Here is a 26,477-nt window from a genome sequence, read left to right on the forward strand (position 1 = left end):
TACAAGGCCAAACTGGTGGCAAAATTTTTTACACAAGTATATGGAGTGGACTATGCAGAGACTTTTGCCCCAGTAGCCAAGATGAACTCTATTAGAATTCTCCTTTCACTGGCAGCAAATCTTAACTGGGAACTTCACCAATTGGACATAAAAAATGCTTTCTTGAATGGTGACTTAGAAGAGGAAGTGTACATGACCCAACCTCCAGGTTTTTGTGCAAAAGGCAGTGAACAGAAAGTGTGCAAGCTAAAAAAATCTTTATATGGGTTCAAAACAATCTCCTCGGGCCGGGTTTAGTAAGTTCCACTCAGCAGTTCAATAGATGGGGGTTCAAACAATGCTAGTCAGATCACACACTATTTGTAAAGAAAGGTGAAGGGAAAATTGCAACTCTAATTGTGTATGTGGATGACTTAGTGATCACAAGAGATTGGGAGGTTGAAATACAGAGACTAAAAAAGTTCTTAACCACTCAATTTGAGGTGAAAGATCTAGGCCCCTTACGTTATTTCCTTCGAATTGAAGTTGCTCGCTCTCACAAGAGCATCTTTATTTCCCAACGAAAATATGTACTAGATCTACTAGAAGATACAGTCTAACTGGGGGTGAGACCAATTGACTCACCAATTGAACCTAACCATCATCTGGTTGATGTCATGGAGAGTTCTTGAAAGATGTGAAGAAGTTTCAGAGACTTGTATGGAGACTCTTGTATTTGTCTATGACCAGGCCTGATACTGCTTATGTAGTGGGTGTCCTTAATCAGTTCATGCCAATCCTAAGACAACTCACCTTGAAGCTGTAGAAAGGATCCTTAGATACCTCAAGAAGTTTCCTGGAGCTGGTTTTCTGTTCCAAAAACATGGACATTTAAAGGTGGAGGTATATATTGATGCTGATTGGGTAGGGGCAGTTGATGACCGAAAGTCTACCAGTGGATATTGTGCCTTTGTAGGGGGGAACCTAGTCACATGGAGAAGTAAGAAGCAAAGTGTGGTGGCTAGGTCTAGTGTTGAAGCAGAATACAGAGCTATGTCCCATGGAGTTGCTGAAATCATGTGGATAAGAAATCTATTAGGAGAATTGGGTTTTATAGTTAGCAACCCTATGTCACTCTATTGCAACAATAAGGCTGCTATCAACATTGCAGCTAATCTAGTCTTCCATGATAGGACAAAACACATTGAAGTGGACAACCATTTTGTTATAGAGAAACTTGTAAGTGGAGAAGTGTGCACCCCATATGTCAGCTCAGAAGAACAACTTGCAGACATCTTCACCAAAGGCCTTCATCATGTGCGGCATAATGGTTTGTGTGACAAGTTGGGCATGATTGACATCTATGCTCCAACTTGAGGGGGAGTGTTGAAAGTGTTTAAATAATTGATTTTATGTTCATTAGGGTCTGTTTGGCTGATTAAAGCCTTTTTTTTATTTTAATCTATTATTGTACAATCACTTAGTAGGGGCAGAAAGGTCATTTCCCTTCTTATTTTTTCGCCCTATATATTATAATGAAGCTGGCGCCACCAGCATTGTTCCATTGCCTCAACATTTCTTCCTTCCTCTCTTCTCTTCTCTTCTCTTTGTTGTAACCTTCAATCAGATTTACTGTCAAGAGAGTCTTATGTGGTAAGCGAGTACCACGTAGGCTAAAAGGAAATTTTTATAAAATGGTTGTAAGGCCAGAAAATGAATGTAGGATAACAACATATCCAAAACACGAGTGTAGTAAAAAATGCTAATTTTGATATGGACGAAGGGACTGTAGAGAAGATGGGCTGAATGGCCCATAGGTTGTTTATTCTTCTTGTTATTTTGGGCCCATCCTGTCAATATTAAGTTCTTTGTAAATTCTTGCCCAACTAAGGGCCTCCTTGTAATTATTCAAATATATCTAATAAAACAGTGTTAGGGGGCTGAGAGAGGGCGTGTTCGAAATCCTCTTCTCAAACCCTCATTGCAGAACACTCAAACTCTCCTCTCTTCAGTTTCAACATGGTATCAGAGCGTATCTGAACTTGAATATCCTAGGGCTGGAGGCTTAGTCACGTACTGCCTGATTCTTGGAGGTCATTGGACGAGTCCAAGACTAGAATCTCTTGGAGAAGGGGTTCGGTGACCAGGAAGAATCAGAGAAGAAGAAAAAAAAGGAGGGGAAGGGGAACAGCTCCGTTCTGTTTTGAAGCTCGACTGTGTTTGGACTGTTGAAGCTCGAACTGTAAGTTGTGCTCAGTTTTCTGGTTCTCTTTTGTATTACCTTCGTCTGTGTTTGGACTGTTGAAGTGTTCGAAAATCCTAGCTGTTTTGTACTACCTTCAACTGCATTAAATCTGGTTTAACCCAGGAATTTCTGGGCTGTTTTTTCTCTTCTTCTTGGACTGTTAAAACCTGCTGAAACATCCTTGTAACAAGGCTGTGTATTGTTACTCTTGTTTGGCTGTTTTAGGGGGTTGTACGAACTGTTTTTGGGGTCTTTTCTCTTCCTTGACAATGGGGTTGTCTCTATTGCTCACACTGTGTTTGTGAAAATGCCTATTCAGCAATACCGATTGGTACTTACCCTTCTTGGCTGAGTGTACAACTTTGAAAAGGTACTTCGGCTGAGTGCACAATGCCTAGGAGTTTCTGATTACTTCTTGAAGCCTGAACTCAGTGTATTGTCTTCTTGTGGTCGGCTGAACTCAGTGTGTTGCCTCCTTGTGGTCGGCTGAACTCAGTTATTGCTTGTCCTTATACAGTATACTTGTAGAAGTCATCTGAAATCATATTTGGAGTATTTACATGATGTACTCATCAGAGTTTGAAAACAAAAGTGGTGCTGAATATGGACTGGTTCAGGGGACTCCAAGTGATTCCTTATTGACTGTGACCACAGTTAAACTAGATGGAACTAATTATCTGGCATGGTCACTATCAGTAAAGATTCATGTATGTAGTAGAGGAAAGTGGGGGTTCATTTCCGGGACTAAGAAGGCTCCCCCAGAAGATGATCCATCCTACGAGAAGTGGATGCAAGAAAATTACACTATCATTGGGTGGCTTGTGAACTTAATGCAGCCACAAATCAGTCAACACTACCTATGGATGAATTCAGCAAAAGAAATTTGGGACAGTGTTGCAGAAACCTATTCCCAAAACCTCAATGTGGCCCGGGTATATAAATTGAGAAGTGATGTAAAGAATTTAAGGCAAGGAGAGAAACCTCTTGCTGTATATTTCTCAACCCTGAAATACCTACGGCAAGAGATTGACCTAATAGAAGCTGTAACTTGGCACACCACCAATGATGCAGAGACTTACAGGAAATTGGTTGAAAGGAACAGGGTTTTTGAGTTCTTAACTGGACTAAACCTAGAATATGATATCACAAAACAAAATATTCTTTCCAAGGAGTGTGTCTCTTTGTCACAAGCTTATGCATTGGTGAGTAGTGAAGGGTTGTCCAAGTTCAAGGGGCTGATATTAATGATCACTTTGCCAATACGGGGATTAAACCTAAAGGGAATGTTGGAACTTCTAGTGGCACAGGAAAGAAAGAAGTTATATGTGAGTACTGCAAGAAACCGAAGCACACCAAAGACAAGTGCTGGAAGTTACATCCTAATCTTGTTCCCATTCGGTTTCAGAAAAAACATGATAGTAAAAGATCAGGAAGTGCAAATGTAGCTGCCGGGCCAGATAGTGAAGAGATGTCTGCTTCTGCACAGTTGGCAGCCATGAGCGCAGAATATGAAAAGTTTGGGAAGATGATCAGTCAGCTGAGTGATGTGACCTCTCATTCCGACCCTTCAGGAAATTCTACTACTTCAGCATTTGCTCATTCAGGTGTAAGGGCTTCTGCTAATCATGCTACATCTTCAGGTAATCTCAAGATCCCTTGGATTATTGACTCAGGTGCTTCTGACCATATGACCAATATGTCTACCTTGTTTGTTTCATATGACTTACTTCCTGGACGTGATAAAATCACTTTAGCTGATGGTTCACTTGCCCCTATCTCTGGTAAGGGAACCATCAAGGCTACGGATTCCTTGTAATTACCTTCTGCCCTTCATGTACCTAAACTAAATACAAATTTGTTGTCTGTGAGCAGTTTAACCAAGTCACTAAACTGTTGTGTAACATTTTTTCCTTCCTACTGTGTTTTTCAGGATCTGGAGTCTCAGAAGGTGATTGGGAGTGGCCATGAGGCGAACGGAATATACCTGCTTGATACTCCAGGACAATGCACTGATCATCTTGGGAATGTTGCTCTTGGATCTGTCTCTTCAGAGTCTGTTAGTCGGATTATGTTGTATCATTGTCGTTTTAGTCATCTGTCTTTTTCCGCCTTGAGTCATCTATTCCCTGAACTGTTTAAGGGAATTAGTCTGTCCAGTCTTCATTGTGAGTCTTGTGAATTGTCAAAGCATTGTAGAAGCAAGTATCCTTTGAGCAATAAAAGATCTTCTGTTCCTTTTAATATTGTGCATTCTGATGTGTGGGGACCTTACCACTTACCCTCCATGGGTGGCTACAAATATTTTATCATGTTTATTGATGACTTTTCACGGTTCACTTGGATATTCCTGATGAAATCTCGTGATGAAGTTCCAAGACTTGTAAAACAATTCCATGAATTTGTTCTAACCCAATTTGATACCAGGATTAAAATCTTCAGATCGGACAATGCAAAAGAATACCTTGAGAAAAACCTATCCTGCTATCTTTCTGACATGGGGGTTATTCATCAAAGCTCATGTGCTAGGACCCCAGAACAGAATGGGGTTGCTGAGAGGAAAAACAGGCATATTGTTGAGGTTGCAAGAAGTATCTTATTTGCCTCACATGTTCCTACCAGGTTTTGGGGTGATGCTGTACTTACTGCTACCTATCTTATAAATCGCATGCCATCCAGGGTTTTGGGGTTTAAGTCTCCCTTCACTCTTCTTCATCCGGACAAAGACCTTTTTCCTGTTCCTATTTGTGTCTTTGGCTGCACCTGTTATGTACATGTTCCAAGTGTCCAAAGGCATAAGTTTGAACCCAAAGCTCAAAAGTGTATCTTCCTTGGTTATTCCCCTACACAGAAGGGTTATTGTTGTTTTGATCCAAAGTCTGGCAATCGGTATGTCTCAATGGATGTCACCTTTGATGAGTTTTCCCCTTTTTATGGTTCCTCTCCAGAAGGACATTGTCCACAGGGGGAGGATTTGACACAGGTGTTTGCTCTTCCTCTTCCTGTCCCTGTTGAGTCTCTTGATGTGTCTGCCTCTCCTTCAAATGAATCAAGGGTGGATCAGTCGTTCCATTCTCCTTGTCCCAGTACTCTACCTCCTCGTCCTATCCTCAATCCTAAGGTGTATCAAAGGCAAATATCCAAAAATGTGCAGGTTGTTTCTCCTAAACACATGAGCCTCATACACTTCCAGTCACAGAAGAGACAACAAGTGCTGGTTCGGCACCTTTGGATTCATCCTTCCCTGACCTTGATATTCCCATTGCTGTTAGAAAAGGAAAACGGAAGTGCACTGCACACTGCATTTCCAAGCACCTTTCTTACAGTTTGCTTTCACCTTCATACTTTGCCTATCTCTCTTCTGTTGCTTCTCATCCTATTCCCAAGTCTGTGTCAGAAGCTATTAAGATTCCAGAATGGAGGGATGCTATGAAATCTGAAATCGATGCCCTACACAAGAATGACACATGGGAAGTGGTGGATTTGCCTGAAGGGAAGGATCCTGTTGGTTGCAAGTGGGTCTTTACTATCAAATATAGAGCTGATGGCACCATTGAAAGGTACAAGGCCAGGCTGGTTGCAAAAGGCTATACACAGACACATGGGATTGATTATTTAGAGACTTTTGCACCTGTTGCCAAGATGACATTTGTGAGGGTTCTTCTATCTTTAGCTACTCACTTTGACTGGCCCCTTTATCAATTAGATGTGAAGAATGCATTTCTGAATGGTGAATTACATGAGGAGGTTTACATGTCTCTTCCTCCAAGGATGTATGGAACTGATATGAAAGGGAAGGTATGCAGGCTGAAGAAATCTCTTTATGGACTAAAACAGTCCCCTAGAGCATGGTTTGAGAGATTTAGAACAGCACTTGTTAATTTTGGTTATGTGTAGACACAGTCCGATCATACTCTTTTTGTGAAGAGGAGTGAACCTCTGGCAGTATACCTCATTGTGTATGTAGATGATATTGTAGTAACGGGTAATGATGCCTCAGGAATTCATGATCTAAAATCTTTTCTCCATACAGAGTTTGAGATTAAAGATTTGGAGGAATTGAGATACTTTCTTGGCATAGAAGTGGCTCGATCCAAGGATGGGATTCTTATCTCCCAAAGGAAGTATGTTCTTGACTTGCTCTCTGAAACTAGAAAGATGGGTGCTAGACCTGCGGCTACTCCTATTGATATGAGTCATAAACTCTCAGCCTCAGAAGGGACATTGTTAGAAGACAAAGGAATCTTTCAGAGACTTCTTGGGAAACTTTTGTACCTATGCATGACTCGGCCAGATATTGCATATGCATTCAGTTGCATTATCCAATTCATGCATGCTCCTCGAGACACTCATTTGGCAGCTGCAGAGAGAATCCTATGTTATTTGAAGGGCTCCCCAAGAAAGGGTATTCTGTTTGCCAAGCATGGTCGTATGAAACTTGAAGCTTACACCGGTGCTGATTGGGCCGGGAACATTGATGACAGAAGATCTACCTCTTGGTATTGCAGCTTGGTAGCTGGTAATGTTGTTTCTTGGAGAAGCAAGAAACAATCGGTTGTTGCTCGGTCTTCTGCTGAAGCAGAATACAGGGCCATGGCACATGGGGTTTCTGAATTATTATGGCTAAAATCTTTGATGGAAGAACTTGGAGTTGAATATGACAAGCCAATGATGTTGTACTGTGATAATCAGGCTGCCATCAACATTGCTCACAACCTAGTGCAACATGATAGAACCAAGCATATTGAAGTTGATCGACACTTCATTAGGGAAAGGGTCTCTTCGGGTGAAGTGTGTCTTCCTTTCATCACATCTGAAGGGCAGTTGGCAGATTTTCTTACCAAAGGCATTCCCAAGGCAAAACTTCAGCATGATACCAGCAAGCTTGGCATGATTGACATCTATGCTCAGTTTGAGGGGGAGTGTAGAGAAGATGGGCCGAATGGCCCATAGGTTGTTTATTCTTCTTGTTATTTTGGGCCCATCCTGTCAATATTAAGTTCTTTGTAAATTCTTGCCCAACTAAGGGCCTCCTTGTAATTATTCAAATATATGTAATAAAACAGTGTTAGGGGGTTGAGAGAGGGTGTGTTCGAAATCCTCTTCTCAAACCCTCATTGCAGAACAGTCAACTCTCCTCTCTTCAGTTTCAACAGGGACAAACTATAAGGGACAAGGTCAGAAATTAATTCAATTGAAGGAGCCTAGGAGTAGCTCCGATAGTTGATAAAATGAGGGAAATTAGACTAAGATGGCTTGGTGGTATGCAGGGAAGACCATGTACAGCACCTGTAAGAAGTGATCTATTACAAGTTGAAGGAGAAGAACAAAAAGGATATGGGTTGAAGTAATAAGAAATCATTTAAAGGCTCATAATTTAACAATGTATATGGAACTAAAAGGAATGGAATGGGAAGACAAGATTTATGTCGCCAACCCCATATGATGATGAAACCTTAATTCTGGTGGAAATTCTCTGGGTACTCTAAGACAATCTCGTGTGAGGAGAGTTCAGAAATCATGCAGTAAACATATGCATATTTATCCCAGTTGGAGTAGAGAGTCCTCCAAGGGCCAAGCTTCTTGCACTACTCAAAGGATTAAAATTAGCATATGCTGCAGGTTGGAGTGTTTAATTGTTCAAGGGGACTGCCAAGTAGCTAGAACTTGGTTTCTTTTGGGGGTGGAAGGACATTGGACTCTAAGACTTATTATAAGGGAAGTAGAGACACTGGCTTCTTACTTGAATTGCTGTTTTGATAGATTTTGTTGTCATCTAGATCTAGATCTATATCTCATGCACTTGGAGAGTAGGTGGTGTATATCAAAATGGTTTCATAATCAATAACGTCTCAGTTATGTTACTGATAAAAAGTAATGTTCTCATAATTTATAACAATTTACTTATTTGTTTCCATAGAAAAATACAACCAGTATATTTTTTACTAATAACTGTAAATCTTTATTAGTTGTTTCAAAAGAATAGTATGTACATAGTTTTGTGTCAGAAACACCCAATCATTTATCCTATTGGACCAAACCCCAGAATAATCTCTCCCTGTTAGCTCCTTGTTTGGATAATGCATCAACATAACTGTTGGCAGTTCATTGTGTGCACTTTAAGCAAATTCATGCCTATACTGTCAGTTGCCTTATCTCCCTAAAAATACAAATGGTATTTTTCACAAATAAATATAATAATATCCTTCAAATTTGATTGGATATAAGTTTTAAAAAAGATAAGTACCTTGGGAACTGAAAATAGAAATTATGATATTAAGTATTGAGTAGGAAATCCAGATACATATTTATCCTGGCTTTTATGAAATGAAGACTTGCTTCTGTGTATTCCATCTGTATCTGGGATCTTAAATCAGAACATCCATTAGCTTTATAGTTACTATGAAAACATAGTATATCCAAAACTGTTGATAACATCTTGGCTCTTTTTTTTTTTCAGAAGTCTAGTTACAGTTCTGTGTTTATTGGTTTAAAAAATATTAATATACAGAGTCCTGCATCTTTTAAATTTTAATAATGTAGTTTGCCATGTTGGATCATCTTATAGTTCAGATGGTTCCATAATCCATTTGCTTATACCTTTTACTTTCTATTATATTAGACATTGGGCTTCCATCAGGAAAGTCATTATTTCAACTCCAAGCAGAAAGAATTTTATGCGTTCAAAGACTTGCAGCTCAATCTGTAAATGAGGGTAAGATTTTACTTTCTCTACTTTCAGTTTATTCCAATTTGTATCACTTGTAATCCCAACGTTTTTTTTTTTCATCTCTTTCCTTATATATTATTATCTGCAGGCTCAGCTGGTTTTGTGCCAATACATTGGTATATAATGACTAGCCCATTCACTGATGATGCTACACGCAAGTTTTTTGAAAGTCATAAATATTTTGGCCTTGAACCTGATCAAGTAAGATATGTACACTTCGTTATTGTTGTTATTGGCTCTCTCGCTCTCTTTCTTATGGAGATCTTTTTCTTTACTGCAGGTCACATTCTTCCAACAAGGTACTATACCTTGTATTTCTAAAGATGGCAGATTTATCATGGAGACTCCATATAAAGTATGATTTTACCTGTTTCTTTACATGCTATTTTTATTTTTATGGTTTGGAGCAATCTGAAAATATTAATTAGATGGCCTAGTGATCTTTTGGTATTTCAACCTCACTTGATATGCTTGCTTTCAACTCAACATAGCATCCATGGATGAATTCAATTATGCATGCTAGAATTTCAGTTTCAGATGATTATTATGCTTCCTGTTGATTTTAAAGAAACAATGATTGAAATAATTTAAAGTGAATAGGGAAGAAGTGATTAGGATAGTTCCTTTAAGTGTCATATTGTCAAAGAAGTGATAACTGCAACAGTTTCCATAAGAAAAATGTGGAAAAGGAGAAATGTGGGCCAAGTTTGGTAAGAACCAAGGTCTTGCCTATTTCATTGATGTCGAATTTTGTAGATCCTATTTCCAAGTTAGTGTCTTCTAACTAGAACTGATTAATTTTTTTTTTTTGAAGAATCAAGAAGAAAGAAAATTTATTAAAAGCAAAGATTACATCCTATCACATTGGTTGTCTAGATGACACACCAACATCAAGTACATACTTCTATTACATGTCCAGGATTTTAAACTGAGAATGCATCTACATTACAAGGCTGTAACACAAGTGAATTCCATAAATTTTCCAATAAATCAACTTTGGAGACTTCTGAACACCAAATTATCACAACCCCTCCTGACAATCCCGAAGCTTGTAGGTCCACCCATTCTGCGCCCTCCTCTCCCCAAATATCCAGTTTCAATCTGAAGTCAAAACTTTCCAATTTTTTTCCTCCAACAATACCACAACTGTTTTGGTGTTTGTAATTAAATTTCTTACCATTTCCGTCTTTTCCATCCCTCAAACCTCCCACCTTTCAACTGAGAATCTTCATCCCTCTTCCCCTCCCCCCTCCCCCACTGTCCTATTCCTCTTTACTCGTTCTCATCCAAACTTTCCTCTTCTTCCTCTTCCTTGTTCCACCCCTTGCTTTTCTCTAGGATTTCTCTTTTTCTCTCTTTCTCTTCTTTCTTCTTCTACTCAAATTTCTCAAATGAAATTTTGGCAAAACCTTCCCTACCCCAGAAGACTAATCCAAGTGATTTCCCAATCTGAACCTCCCTCTCTACCAACTTTTCTATATTAACCTCCCCATCTTGTATTACCTCTGAATCAGTTCGAACAATTTGAGGGGAGTGCAAGTTACCTCCTCTCCTTCCCCCTTCCTTGTTTTGTTTACTTCATTTCTTTCCTTTCCTCCTTCCTCCCCTGCCCTCTTTCTTCTATTTGTCTTTGTTTTCTCCCTTTCTCTTCCTTTTACACTTTCTTTACCCTCATAATCTCCTTAATTTTTCCTGTTTCATAAGGATCTGCAGACTGCATGAAGACAATTTTATAATGTTAATCTTCTATATAGATTGTAACCTTTAGTAATGCCAATCTCAGGTTTTAGGTCTCATGCAAGAGAAATAAAATTCGAGATTCATATATACTATAACTCTTTGCTATTCAATAATCATGTTATTTTGCTATCTTTTGGAGGCACAGTTTTTTCGAAGTATACTTTTTTTCTTGTAGTAGACATTTAATATGTGTTTTTTGAAGCCAGGTAGCAAAGGCTCCAGATGGAAATGGGGGAGTTTACTCAGGTATCATCTTTAGGTTATTACAGCATCTTAATCCCATGGTTTCCTCCTATTTGGTGAGTAAATACTGATTCTTTTTTTGATTGAACTTATTAATCAGCTCTGAAATATTCAAGATTGTTGGAGGATATGGCCATGAGAGGTGTGAGATATTTGGATTGCTATGGAGTTGATAATGCATTGGTGAGACTCTTTCTTCTGTTACTCATTGCTAAGGTTTCTGATAATCATCTTCTTTTTTGATTTATAGTTTTCAATATCTTGAAATCAGGTTCGTGTTGCGGATCCAACTTCCTTAGGATATTTTATTGATAAAGGAGTAGCTGCATCAGCAAAAGTTGTCCGTAAGGTAATTGACACAAAATTATCAAATTGTTCCTAGTGAAACAGTTCTTTAGTAAACTCTTGATGCAGTTCAGGCTTTGAATTTTCGCCTACTTATTTTCTTAGACTGTGTTTGGTTGCATAGAAAGTAAAAAAGAAAAGAAAGTAAGATGGAAATATATTTTCAAGAATGCAGTTGGGTAGAAAACCTAATAAGGAAAAGAAAATGGGAAGAAAATTAGGCCCATGATTTTTGTTTTATCCCCCAAAATTATGTCTTACAAGATGAAGAAATAAATGAAAAGAAATAAGAATAAAATTGAAAGAAAATACATTTGATGGTTGGGGGGGGGGGAGTCCTTCATTATGTCTCTCAAGCTTCTCTCGTTGTCTTTGTAATCCATCCAATGATAACCTAGAGGAAATAAAGTTTTGTTTATAATTTTTTGGGGACCCACTTTCACCTTTTCTCTTTACCTTGGTAGCTGATGTGTTCAGTTGAATTATAACTAGGGCTGATAGGGAAGATGTGATAAGGGGATGGAGAGTAGGCACAAACCGAATGAGAAGGTGAAAAACCTGAAAGAATTGATTAGAGCTTTTGAAGGAGTTCCCAATTTGAAAATCAATCTAGGAGAAAGTTGCATAGCCAGAGTAAAGCTAGACTTTGAGGAGGTTGAGGCGGTTGCAGATTGTCTTCAGTGTTCCATTTCTTCTTGGCCTTTGTCCTACTTAGGGCTTCCGTTAGGAGCAAACCCTAGGGAGAGTAGGTTCTAGACCCTAGTCTTGGAGAAGATCAAAAAGAGATTAGCTGTGTGGAAGAAAAATTATATCTCTTTGGGTGGGAGGATCCCTTTGATAAAAGCTACCCTCATGAATCTACCTACCTATTACCTCTCTGTCTTTAGAATATTGTCTAGGGAAGCAAAGAAATTGGAAAAATTGATGAGAGATTTTCTTTGGGAACCGGGAGAAGGTATAAAAGATCACTTAATTAATTGGGGGATTGTGGGTAGAAGCAAAGAGGATTAGGGCTTGGGAATGTGCTTAACAAAACTCATCTTTGTTAGGAAAGTGGTTGTGGAGGTGGCCTTTGGAGCGAGATAGACTCTGGCACAAAGTAGTGAAGAATATTCATGGATGTACAGCGAGTGGTTGGGATGCTAGTGCATCAAGGAGGGCTAACCTAGCCACACCATGGAAATCAATTCAGAAAATTCTTCCGCAGTTCCTCAGTTGTGTCAGGCATGATGCTTGTTCTAGTAATTCTATTCGGTTTTGGGAGGACATTTGGGTTGGAGATCTCCCTCTAAAAGACCTTTTTCCTTCTTTGTACTTTGTTTCTTTGTATAAAAAAGAGGTGATCTCAAAATTCCTTCCGTCGATTTTAAATTTGTCAGCGTTATCTTGGGATTTTGGTTTCTGAAGAGGGTTAAGGGATGGGGAAATTGAGTGTTTGTCTACTCTTTTGTGTCTCCTTGATAAGGTTTGGCTAGATCCCTCGAAACCTAATAAAAGGATTTGGGCCATTCACCCCAATGGGTCTTTTTCTTGTGGCTCCTTTTTCAATTTCCTCTGCCAAACTTCCTCTCAACAAAGTTTCCCTTCCAAAGAATTCTGGTGTAGGCCGGTCCCCCCCAAGGTTATGGCTTTGTGTTGGGAAGTGTGGCATGGTAAAGTAAACACAATGGATAACCTACAAAAGAGAAGACCCGTCCTTTGCATTTCACCAAACTGGTGCATTCTTTGCAGATCTCATGGTGAGGATTGTAATCATCTATTTTTAACTTGTAGTGTAACTACAGAGCTCTGGGTTTGGCTTCTATCTTTGTTTGGGCATAGTTGGGATATGCCAGCAGAAGTAAGCACAATCTTTAACCCTTCTTTTTTCTCTTGGCCCCATAAAAGAGGAAGGAAAATGTGGAGGTGCACGCAAGCAGTATTGTTATGGACAGTATGGGAAGAAAGGAATGCTAGGATCTTCCAAGAAAAAGGAAGGAGCAGTCAAGCCTTAAAGGACTGCATTATGTACAAGTCAATACAATGGTTAAAGACTCTAGAATTATTTAACCAATTTTCTTTTATTGATTGTTGGAAGGATTGGAAATTGGTAGCAAGCTGTTCCTCCTACAAGGTAAGGGTATTAACTAGCTGGGTCCCCCCCTCCTCTTGGTTCTTTGAAGCTGAATTTTGATGGGAGTAGCCAGGGTAACCCGGGTCCCTCTGGGATGGGAGGTGTACTGAGGAATGACTCTAGAGAGGTTGTCTTACTCTACTATGGCCCTTTAGGTGTTGGGAACTCTATCCAGGCAGAACTGTTAGCTGCAATACAAGGAATACTTCTTGCAAAAGAAGTGGAAGTGGAACAGCTTCTGATTGAAGGAGATTCTAAAATAGTGGTGGACTGGTTAAATAATCCGGAGGATGTCACTTGGGGCTACAAAAATGAGTTAAAGAAATTCAAATGGCTGACAAGAAATATGTCTATAACAGTACAATGGGTTGGGAGATCAGCTAATGCATTTGCCGATTTGTCTTGGCAAAACAAGGGATAAATAGGGAAATATTGTTCTGGGCACAACTGTAACTCTTGTTTAACATCAACATTCATGTAATCTCTGTTGTAGTTATTGTATTTGCTGTTCGGAGAGGTGGCACCTCGCGCCTCTAAGGGGATTTTCATGTAACCAATCATTAAATTAATGGAAGATGATTTTATTTATCAATAAAAAAGCTTCTATGGATTTTTTTTCTTTGATTGGTTATTTTTATGGAGTTAGAAAAGAGAGATCTTTAAGATGCACAAAGGGATTCCAGGAAACAATTTTGAGAGGGTGGTTTGTGTTAGAATAGATAGTTTTATCTGTTGTAGGTGCCACAAGGGGTAAATATGTCTTTATGGTTGTTTTAAGTGCTGCCCTATATATATTAATAAATTCTGGTACTGCCAGAACTATTTTTGGATCACCTCTTTCTTCTCTCTTCCTCCTCTTCTTCTTTTTTATTTTTTCTACTGTTTTTTCTTCTAATACGGTAGCAGAGCATAACGACTGGGATTAAGAACAGATCAATCAATTTTTTCTCTTCTTCTTGCTGCCTACTTCAGATCGAGATCAAAAGGATCAACTTTTGACTGATACAGCAGAGTTCTTTACCTCTTTCTTCTCCCCCTAGGTCGTGTACCAAGAAAAACAGATACTGAAGTTTCTAAATGCTGTGAGGAAGTGTGTATTCGGTTTCTAACCCTTTTTCTGTAGATCGTGTGATCCTTATACCTAAGAATGGGAATTCTGTAGGTCGCGAATGACTTGTTTTTGACTGGAAACATTGCTCATGGTCCCTCCTGGTGGTTGAGGTGATAACATGGTCTGGAATTGTGGTGGACCGTGACTGTGGAGTCTGTTTCTGCCCTAAAAATAACCTAAAATTTGTTTTTTGGGAAAAAATAGAGCTGGTTTGTGTCCAGATTGTGTCCAGACTGCAGTATGTGAACTGTAGTTCTAGTGTGCTTCTAGGACTGATTTGTGTCAGGACAGACCCTTGGGTGTGTACTTGGAGCTGAATAGTGAACAGAATTATGTCCTCTGAAAATTCTGCAACTTCAGGTGTTGTGTAGGTCAAAACGAAAAGAGTGAGGGGATGGATATGAGTTTCTTTGTGGTTGTGATTCCCTTTGATGGACTCAATTTCCTTGAATGGTCCAGGGGAATTAAGCTCTACATTACTGCCAAGGGAAAAATAGGGTATATCAATGGTTAAGGTGAAGGAACCAAAGACTAGAAGTGCTAAACATGACAGATGGGATCAAGAGAATAGTATGGTGATGTTGTGGTTCTTGGTGTCCATGCTGCCACAAGTGAGGAAAAATTTTATGTGGGCTCAAACAGCTTGTGAAATATGGGAACAAGCAAAATCTACCTATTTAGAACAAAGACACAATGCAGAGATCTACGAATTGCAAGCTAAATCATCCACTTGTAAGCAAGGGGAGAGGAGTCTCTTAATATATTACTCAGATTTGACATCAATCTGGAAAGAGCTGGACCATTATCAAAGTATGAATTGGAAGTGTGATGAAGATGCAAAAGCTTACAAGTCCCCTGTCTCCTAGCAGAGGGTATTTGCTTTTCTCTTGGGGCTGAATCCTATATATGAGTCTATCAGAGTACAGGTATTGAGAAGCAATGACCTATCTTCAGTCCAGGAGGTCTATGCCTTGGTCTAGTCTGAGGAGAGTAGATGTGTGATGAATTGTTCAAACGGGGAACTGGTTGCCCTAGTAGTCAAGGGAGGTACAAGTGGAAATGGAGGGGGTTCTTTTAAGAAGGGTGGCTTTCAAAAGTGGGTGGATGATAAAGACAAACTTTAGTGTACACACTAACAAAAGTCTAGGCACACTAGAGACACATGCTGGGATCTCCATGGGAAGCCTAAGTGGGCTAAGGAATTGAGTAAAAAATCAGCATTTGATCAAGGAAAAAAGCCAAGTCAGTAGAATCAGAAGAAATACAATTCAGTAAATGTGGCCTCTCAAGAAACTATTCCCATGGTATCTCAAGGACATCCCTCTAGTTCTGATCCCAAGGAAGAGATTATCAATTCTTTTGGTGACCATTTGGAGCTATATGGTAGGACACTTCGTCAGGTGGATTCTGGCCCTACTCCTACCTTTTTTGCATCTACATCAGGTAACTTTGCCACTACCTTCTATGTGTCATCTCATACATCTAAATCCCTTGAACAATTAACTCTGAAGCTTCAAATCACATGACTGGTATGTCAAATTTGTTTCAGACATATAACCTCCTCTCTAGAAGAGATAAGGTGAGACTAGATGATGGTTGATTCTCTATCATAGCCGATGAAGGAACCATCTCCCTTCTATTTGGCCTTACCCTCTCAAATGTGTTTTATGTTCCAAAATTGCCTATAAATTTACTTTCCATCAGTAGTATTACTCACTCTTTAAATTACTCAGTAACCTTATTTCCTTCTTATGTGTCCCAAGATTTGACCTTAGGGAGGACGATTGGTAAAGTAAGTATGGTGGATGGTCTCTACGTGTTGGAGAATCAAGCTACTCTTGTGGTTGCAGAGTCTTCGAGTCCGCCTAGTGAGAGTCAACCCTACTTATGGCATAATCGTCTTGGTCATTTTTCTTTTGAGTCGTTAAAGGTTATGTTTCCAGAGTTATTTTAAGTCTTTATCATTAAATGAGTTGCAATGTCAAACATGTCAATTGAGTAAACATTGTAGAAGTTATTTCCTTTAAGAAATAAAAGATATGAATTTCCTTTTCACATCGTTTATTTTGATGTTTGGGGCCTTGTTACTTTACCTTCTGAAATTGGCTTTAAGTATTTCATTACTTTAATTGATGACTACTCTAGGTATACCTGTATTTATCCTATGCGATCTAGAGATGGGGTGCTGAAGATTGTAAAAGATTTTCAACGCATGATTTTTACTCAATTCCAGACTGAGATTCTTATTTTCTAGTCGGACAACGCAAAGGAGTATTTTCATAGTAATCTCATGGAACAGTTTGGATCTTCAGGATTCGGCTTAGCTTCCTTACTGGTAATAAATTCGAGCTTACCTCTTCCACCGATTGTAAGCTTGGCTGATTGAGACCATTCAAGAAAATTTGTTCCATCAAGTTTTACAGTAGTGATCTGCCCTTCGGCATTGTCATCGCTTCCCAAGAGATACGTATGCGGATGTCTTTGTGTGAGTTCATTGATCACAACCCCTCCAAAAAAAATATTTCTCACCAGCACCACAATATTCCAACACTAGCTGAACTCCCAAACACCTTTCCCACAAGGTTAGACACGAGTTACAGCTAAAAACTAAGAAAAGTAGGTACTGGCGACAAAACATGGGAAGAAAAATAATTCCCAAAAAGGTTTTAGGGCTCCAAAAAATTCAGGATTACTTCCTATAGTTCCAAGGGTTTACCATGACTCAAATACAAGAGGTTTCAACAGCAACTAACCCACCTTACTAGCATGCAAGCCCTAAACTCTATATCTGGATTTTTCGCCAATTTTCATCCAAAAAATCCAAGAAAAATCTAAAACAGCTTCAAACCACCATGAAACTTATACCAAAATTCCCCTAAAATCAAGGTGAATCAATGATCATCAAAAACCCATGAGGATGTCGCTGATTGTACGGACTACTGACGCCAGTAGGTCTGTCTGTGAGTCACAATCAACAGCAAATAGTTTCCTTGATCGTGAGATGCTTTGATACCAAGTTGGAAGGTTTAGAGATGTTGAGAAGAAGAAGAAGAAGAAGAAGAAGAAAGTGTCAAGAATGCTTGGTGTGTTATTGTTCACACCAAGAGACTTTTCGTTTTACTTCACAAGCAAAATTACAAATGTGCCCTTGAATAGGTATCCAAATACAAATATTCATAAAAGGACAGAAATTTCCTCACACTCTTAACACTTACCCCACACAAACTCATAATTTTCAAGGTCAAAATGAAATAAGGAACCATAATTAGCCATGTTTCATGGACAAGGCTGTAGATAATTGTCTCCTTACATGTAAAATAGTGATTTTATGGGTTAAGATGGAGTAAGGAGCCATAGTCAACCAAGTTTCATAGACAAGGCTGTGGATGGTTATCTCCTTACACGTGTTTTAATATGAGACAAGGAATAAAAGAAAGAAAAGAATAAGGGAAGAAAGAAAGGAAGGAATAAAAGAAAGAAAAAAAAATAGTCTATAATTTATACACTATTTCCATACAACATTTCCAACATATTTCCTATATTTGGATGACTTTTATTCCCACCAATACCAACATTTTAAACCTTGGGTCTGATGTGTAGGAGGTATATGACTTCCACAGTTGTAGCCTCTATCTTCTCCAGGAAGTACTTAATGACTTTGTTATCAAATGCTAGTGTAGCATTTTTGATCCTTACAAACTGAAGATGCAAATACAAGAATCTGCAGAAAACAACTATATATGCTTCTTATTTTAAACTTAAAACTCATTTAGAAGCCATTTTTACTAAATTCTATAATGCTGTAATGTATATGGATTGCTTGCATTACTTATGTTGGTAACCTGTATCTATTTACTATTACTTCAGAATGTTACTACCATTGTATTTTATCAAAATGGTCAAATTATTTACTAATATACTTTCAAAAATTTAATTTGTAGCAGGCATACCCACAAGAAAAGGTTGGTGTTTTTGTCCGACAAGGTAAAGGTGGCCCTCTCGCTGTGGTTGAGTATAGTGAGTTAGATCCAATGCTGGCTTCTGAAATCAATCAAGAGACTGGACGGCTTCGCTTTTGTTGGAGTAATGTATAGTTTCCTTCCATCGTCTTTGATTTAGTATCAGTAGCCTTGATTGTAATTCTATGTTACTTGTGCATACATTTTCAAGCCCAAAATTTCACAGTGATGTTTTAAGAGATAAGTGTGATATCATGTATGTTAGTTGGCATCCTTGCTGGGTGAAATTGCAGGGTTTTCTAATTAAGATATTGTGTTCACAATTTCCTCTTTGCATTTCATGTTACTGACAATTTGGAAGTTTGCATTATCAGTCTACCATGGATTTCACTCGGTAGTTCCTTAAGCTTGTTTCAGTAGAAAGGCAGTAGAAAGGTGAATTCATTCATTCAATTTCTTCACGGAAAACATGTAGATATTTCAGGTACTGCAAACATAGAGTGGGCAGTTAGTGATCTCAGCTGTTTTTTCTTGTCCCCCAATCCTGTGTGTGTGTGTGTGTGTAGGTTTGGTTCTTTCATTTCCAAGTTACAGGATTTTAGCCTTTTGAAATTTAAGTGTGAATTGTTCCTAAGAAGTTTTAAGTTAAGGATGTTTGGCAGTATTAGCCTGTCACTAACTGCATGCTAAGCTTCCTTATTAATGTTTTGTCAACTTTTTGAACTATAGAAAGTCATGTTTGTGCTCTATGAAGTTGTGTTCTTAAGAGATCCTCCGAAGGATTTTCTAGTCTAAGATTACTTATCTTATGTTGAGTTCTCAAACTTTTTTGTTGTGTGCTTTCCAGGTGTGCTTACATATGTTTACTTTGGATTTTCTAAATCAAGTGGCAAATGGCCTTGAGAAAGACAGCATGTCAGTGTTCTCTCTCTCTCTCTCGTGTGTGTGTGTGTGTGTGTTCCAAATGCAAACTTTTATGGGAACTGAATGTTCAAAGAACCTAATATTTGTGTAGTGTCACTAGGTCCACAGTTTATTCATTCATTTTATTATTGCAAATAAAGGATTGCCATTTGTCAGGAAGAGCCTAACTAAAGCCCATCCCTTTTGCACCCACCTCTCTAGGAATCTAAAGATCCCTACCTACAGTGACCACCTCACTCTGTAACACACTCTGCTCAAGAACAACCAAAAACAATAGCAATGGTACTTATTTACAAACTGCTATTCTACACTTGCCTCTTCCCCAACCTTTAATGGCCATCTTCCTGCCCACCACCTTCCCCAGGCCAAGCAAATTGAATAGATATGACACTCCCTTGGAGGAAATTAGCTCCTATGTTAGTATCCTCAAAACCAGAGCACCCACTACATTATCTTCTTTGCACAGCTCTATAAGAGTATAAGACTAGCCATTCACATACATCCAATTGCCTGAAGTACTTAATTGTCCTGTGATTCCCATACCTAATTCTATCTAATTTCAGAAATTTAATGGATATGGAAGAATTGTTAGGACTGGTATACATCTAGATCACTCTATCCAAACTTTCTTCTGGATCACTGCCCAAGGAAGATGCTTCATCTGAAGAATCAGAAACTACACCATTTTGACAAAACCCCTCCAGCTGTCCAGCATTGTGATAGTAAAGCGTAGAAGATTTTTATTAAAATGAAAAAGAGAGGTACACCAAGAAAGGATTAAAATTTCACAACATATTAGCCAATACATATCATATTGATAGATCACAAATACACCAAATAAGCGGCTTTTGGGGTCTTGAGCCATTTCAAGGGGTAGGCGGGCCTTAGATCGACTGCACTAGCCAATTTTTGAAAAAAAAAAAAAAAATGAAAAAATAAAGGAAGGGGTCGAAACACCTGTGACGTCAAGTAATAGGGTGATGATAGCACCAATATAAACATCACCAAATTATAAAACAATTATAACAATGTTCCAACTTTAGAAACATATTCAATTTATTTCCAGGGAGGACCGAAAGCTGGAATTAGAAGAGTCTCTAGTAAAAGGCCATTCCCTAATGTTGGTCCTAGGTATCAGGGTCTTGGTAGGGGTGGCTGGATACAGTCCTGACCTTTGGCATTTTTTTTGCACAAAGTGATTGCTCTCAGGTTTGAATCTGCATTCTCACGCTTGGCAGCCCATGAATTCTGGAAGCAACAAAAACCCCTTTAGCTTCACCTCTCAATTTAATGTAGATGCTGATGGAGGATTGATAAAGAAGATAGAACACCATATTCCATTGGTAAGAGACTCACATGACTCATCAGCAATGAAGGTTTTAGAAACAACAAACTTGCACACCCCCCCCCCCCCCCAAAAAAAAAAAAAAAAAAAAAAACACAGAAAAGATAGACGAAGAAAAAGAAAAAAGAAAGAAACTTGCATGAGTGACATGAATTAGAGGGTGGAAAACTGTGAAGGCTTTTTCCTGGGATGTTGGTTCTCTTTTATATATCATTCTACAGTAAGAATCCTTTACTTTTGGGTTGCTTGTAGGAAGGATTTCCTTAAAGAGGGATTTTTTTGAAACATTATCAAACTTTCTTGTGATGTTATCTAGACACTAGTTTTTATCTCTTATACAAAAGCTGTCAACCCAACACTTAAGACCTTGAATGTATTTCTTGTTCCCTTAATGTTAATAAACTTTTGTCCACTGTTTTGTAGAAGAAAAAAAATCCAATTGTTTTTCTTTAACAGAATGGATGATAACAGCACAAACCTCTGTAAAAGATTCAACAAATGAGGAAATGCTTCTCTGATATTTGGTCATTGCTTTACAGGGTCAATAGTGGATATTGTTTAAATTATCTTTCTATGCCATATGTCTATTATACTTGGATGAAAATTATGGATCTATGATCAGTTCATTGTGAATTTTAACTTTTTTCATGCAGTTTTCTGTTGCTCTATAAATTCTTAAGTTTAAATGCATTGTATGCCCATATCATAGATGTAGTTTGTTTTCTTGTTTGTGGAATTTTTTTTCTTCATTTCTCTTTATAGTTAAGATGGGATCGCTAAACAAGTGTCTGGTCAGAGCAAGTTTTTTGTTTCTTTTTGTAATATTTATCAGAATAAATCAGTTTCATATTTATTGACATTTTCTTGAAGACTTTTGGACTCGTTTGCTAATATTTATTTTAATGCTGGAAAACTTGGTACCATGCAATTGAATGCAGATTCCACCTTGCTGAGAAGAAAATCCCTTCAATTCATGGATATACCGTGGGATTAAAGTTGGAACAATTCATATTTGATGCATTCACATATGCTCCTTCAACTGCTCTTTTTGAGGTGGATCCCTTTCTTCCCTTCCAACCCCTACAGTCCTCCTCCATCCTTTATTTCAGAAGTGAAATAATGCCCATTTTTGGTTTACACTAATTTTTTGGGACTTGGAATGATTTACTCCTATAATCAGGTCTTACGTGAAGAGGAATTTGCACCAGTTAAAAATGCCAATGGGTCAACTTTTGATACCCCCGATAGTGCTCGTTTGCTTGTTCTCCGTCTTCACACTCGTTGGGTGGTTGCAGCAGGTGGCTTCTTGACACATTCAGTGCCATTATATGCAACTGGTAATTTTTGCTGTTTTAATTCCTTCATGCTCATGTCATGGGTTGTGACAGATGTCACCCAATAAACCATAAAAGCGAAGTGCTAGACACCCCTGAAAGCCTGGCCTTATCTACATCATCAACATTCTCTTGAGCACTCAATCCTTTTAGGTTTTATGTGTAAATGGGGAAGCTACAAGTGCTTATTGCTAAAACTCAAACTATTGCAAACAGACTAACATAGTATATGAGAAATAGACTCTCAAACAAGATTTGATTAAAATTTAATTATCTCTATATTAACACCTTTTTTTGCTTCTTTGGATTCTTATGTTGAACCCAGGTGTAGAGATCTCACCCCTCTGCTCTTATGCGGGAGAAAATTTAGAAGCTATATGTCGTGGAAGAACATTTCATGCACCCTGTGAGATTACTTTCTAGTTCGGAACTTTACTGATCTAAGTTCAGTTAGATTTAAATGAATTTAGAGGTTTGTCCATCCTATATGAGTAAGTACTTTATAGATGTTGTAATCTGATGTGTGAATTAGAAAGGTAATAGGTATAATTTTTTTTTTTTTGTGAGAGAATTGGCATATTTATATATCATCCATCATCCATTCTATTCTTTATTGTTAATTTTGTATTCACTATCCTCTTGTATTTTCAGCGATTACATTTGATAGATGAACCTAAAGGTTTATTCTTGGGACCTTCTTTTGTTATATCTCATTTCATGCATGAACTGTGGACCTCAATATCCTCATCTCATGCCAGTGACAAGCATGAACTGCAGTGATAATTTAGCATGTTTCCCTTTTTCCTCCTGTTGTTGTCTGAGATACTCCATCATGCAAGTATTGTGTTTTTTCATCTTGTGCATTTTATGGAATTTACATGGAACACTTTGCTTCTAAGAGTGTCAAGTCCTTTAAGTTCAATGATGCAATTGGAATAGTGGTATATTGCTCTGTTTGAATCCAGCATAGGAGCCGTTTTCAATTTGATGGGAGGAAATGAAATGTGATTCTATTCTAGCCTCTACTTATTTCCCCATATCATTGTGCCTACCTATTATAAAGCTTGCTGTAAGCGTAGGGTGTGTTCTAAAACATGAGCGTTTCTGTATTTATTTGTTTTTAAAATTGCTCCATCTGAAAAAAAAAAGAAGAAAAAAAAATCTTGAACCGTTTGTTTTTTGTTTTGAGAAGCGAAAAAAAAAAGTTCGTTTTGTTTCAGAAAACAATTTATGTTTCTGAAACCATCAAAATAATTGTTTTTAAAACAAAAACAAATTTTGGATGCCGATACTGTATGATTTATGAAACATGATATCAAGTTACCAAACGAAAACATATTCTTTAAACTGGTAATTCAAGATCACATTTTTGGAAACAAAAAACTTGTACAATCAACAACATATTTTGTTTTTTGTTTTGAGAACTAATTTATTTTCAAACGTTTAAATTTGTTTTGGAAACTTGCAACAAGAAAAACAATATACATTGGAGAATATCCCCTTTTTCAACAGATTACACTTCATATGAAAGGCTTATTTAAGGCCATGTTTGGGAGTGCTTATTGAATAAGTGCTTAAAACAAGTGATTATTCGAATAAGCAATTAGGCCATGTTTGGGAGTGCTTAAAAATAAGTGCTTATTTGGGCCATTAAGCACTTATTGGTATTTTGGAAATAAGCTTGAAATAAGTACTTATTTTAAAAATAAGGGTTTATTTTTTAAGCCCAAATTTCCAGCATTTTTTAAGTGCTTACACAATAAGTACTTATTCAACTTTTTTTTCCAAAATTATCCCTAGTAGAATTTTAAATGAGTACTTTTATAAAAGCACTTTTACGAAAGCACTTTTACGAAAATACTTTTATGAAAGCACTTTTACGAAAGAACTTTTATGAAAGCACTTTATAAAAGTATTTTCTTAAAGGTACTTTCTTAAAAGTGTTTTTGTAAAAATACTTTATGAAATTGCTTTTGTAAGTGTTTTCATAAAAGTAATTTCGTAAAAGTGCTTTTGTAAGTGTTTTTGTAAAAGTACTTTCATAAATGTTTTCATAAAAGTAATTTAATAAAAGTGTTTTCAAAGGGTATACTTTGAAAGTTCGAATAAAAATAGAGGACAAAATAATCACAAATGCTTATTTAAGTGCTTATGAGAGGAAAAAACTACAAAACACCCAATACAAAGTGCTTATTTTTTAAGCACTTGTTTTTAACTTAAGCATGACCGTGTTTGGTAGTGTTTAAAAATATGTGCTTATTTGGGTTGGGAGCACATCATTAAGCACTTATTGGTGTTTGGAAAATAAACCCAAAATAAGTACTTATTTTAAAAATAAGGGCATATTTTTTAAGCCCAAATTTTTTGTTTTTTTAAAGTGTTTAAACAATAAGCACTTATTTGATTTTTTTTCCAAAATTATCCCTAGTTGGATTTTACAATAGTACTTTCATGAAAGTGCATTTATATAAGTGTTCATAAAAGTACTTTCATAAAAGTGCTTTCGTAAAAATGCTTCCGTATTGGTGTTTGGAAAATAAACCCAAAATAAGTACTTATTTTAAAAATAAGGGATTATTTTTTAAGCCTAAATTTCCAGCTTTTTTAAAGTGCTTAAACAATAAGCATTTATTCGATTTTTTCCCAAAACTATCCCTAGTTGAATTTTAAAATATTACTTATAAAATTATCCTTAGTTGAATTTTACAAAAGTACTTTCATAAAAGTGCTTTTATAAAAGTGTTCATAAAAGTACTTTCGTAAAAATGTTTTTGTAAAAGTGATTTCATAAAAATATTTTTACAAAAATTATTTAGTAAAAGTACTTTCATAAGGTATATTTTGAAAGAAAATGAAAGACAAAATAATCACAAATGCTTGTTTAAGTGATTATTGTAAAAAAAGACTATCAAACACTAAATATAAAATAAGTCTTATTTTTACAATAAGAACGTGAAAAAGTCATGCTCCTCCTGTGCTTTAATACTGGAAAATAAGCACCGACTTTCAGCCTTTCAGGAATGGCCCTACATCTGTTGGTCTCTCTGCCTTAGTATATTCACCCGATTAACAAGTTCTCTAATTTGATTGACCATGGTAGCTAATGAGGTTATAAGCCATCTGAAAATGTGCTTATTTTGATGGTGTTTGGCATGGTTGCGTCTTGATTGTTGCACTGCATGATTTTTCCACATCAGCATGTTGGAGGAAACACAGGCAAAAAGAACATGTTTGCTAACCCTTGTTTTACTCCAAAACAGAACATCACACCAGCTCTGGTAGTGTTGGTGGAAATACGATTTTGGTGTTACAGGGCGTTGAAAAATGAGTAGCTTTTCTTTGTTAACAACAAGAGTAAAAGCACAGTAAGCACTTAAATGCCACATGGGCATTGCCTTGCCTTCAGCAAACAGGTTTCTAATAGAAATGTTGCAGACGACATTTATGGTGTCGTGTTGCTGTTTGAGGAAAAATAGAACCGTTAAAAAAAAAAAAAAAAAAAAAACCCAAAACCATAGGCCATTCATTGCCATTGACCAGCATATATCATACTCTGGTCTATACCCTTTTAAAGCAGGCACAGATCTAATCATCTAAATACAGGAGTGGTCCCCTTGTTTATTGTTATTGAAATCAGAAAGCACCCACACCGGAGCCAAGAAGCATCACTTTGTGGATGCCACATATGCAAGCTTATTATAAGTATGGTTCAGGCAGTTCAGGCAGTTCAGTATAGGCATTCGGCTGCCTTTTCCAATTCCTTTGTGTATATATTCAAGGCTTTACATATTGGCATCTGATTAAGAAATATGGTGGGTCTATCTCTTCATCTCTTGGCCAACTGGGCTGGGTTCAATGTATTTGAGTCATCAGATTAATATTCTCTCGTTTGAAGAAGCCGTGGGAATAATCCCACTTGAAAACAATTAAAAAAACTCTTTTTTTTTTTAATTATTAGAACTTAAAGTAAGAATATGAGGCAGCTGCCCGGCCCACTTGAAATCTACCATTGCATATTCTGTAATGCATTTAACGGGTCCAAGGGTAGCAGCAAATGCAAAATGATTCCTGTGATCTGAATGGTGCTAACTACACTTGACACTAGAATATTGTTTGCTCGGTTCATGTTATGAATGAAATAGGGTAGATTCTGATGCATACGACTAATTCAGGGATCAAGAAAGGTAGGACTACATCTTCCATTGATTTTTGTTGTTTGTTAATATTAATTTTCTGTTCCGGTCAAAGAAGACGCAACAAATTCAAGGATCAAGAGAAACTATTTACAACTAGTTACAGTGGTAATCAGGACCATCTAATGGATGGTTGGCACCACAGTGATATCAAGTGCCCCAGTGCTAATTTTTATCCAAAATTAAGCAATTAAGCGATTATCCATTAGGGGTACTCAT

General features: G+C 37.4%; 1 protein-coding gene across 1 annotated transcript in view; it reads left to right on the forward strand.

Annotated features, from left to right (window-relative positions):
- Nucleotides 1–22,771, forward strand: part of LOC148846543 (UDP-N-acetylglucosamine diphosphorylase 1-like) — a 35,985-nt gene extending 13,214 nt beyond the window's left edge. The window contains exons 5-15 of the mRNA XM_088953309.1: nt 8,844–8,936; nt 9,040–9,152; nt 9,232–9,306; nt 10,898–10,937; nt 11,035–11,117; nt 11,206–11,283; nt 18,448–18,591; nt 19,310–19,377; nt 21,670–21,784; nt 21,912–22,068; nt 22,391–22,771. Coding sequence (XP_088809435.1) covers nt 8,844–8,936; nt 9,040–9,152; nt 9,232–9,306; nt 10,898–10,937; nt 11,035–11,117; nt 11,206–11,283; nt 18,448–18,591; nt 19,310–19,377; nt 21,670–21,784; nt 21,912–22,068; nt 22,391–22,488 — 1,064 coding nt within the window. The 3' untranslated portion in view covers nt 22,489–22,771. The remainder of the gene's footprint in view (nt 1–8,843; nt 8,937–9,039; nt 9,153–9,231; nt 9,307–10,897; nt 10,938–11,034; nt 11,118–11,205; nt 11,284–18,447; nt 18,592–19,309; nt 19,378–21,669; nt 21,785–21,911; nt 22,069–22,390) is intronic.
- Nucleotides 22,772–26,477: the final 3,706 nt, after the last annotated feature.

Source organism: Nelumbo lutea, chromosome 7 (assembly GCF_056320005.1).
Source record: "Nelumbo lutea isolate HS-2025 chromosome 7, American lotus-T2T, whole genome shotgun sequence".
NCBI lineage: Eukaryota > Viridiplantae > Streptophyta > Magnoliopsida > Proteales > Nelumbonaceae > Nelumbo > Nelumbo lutea.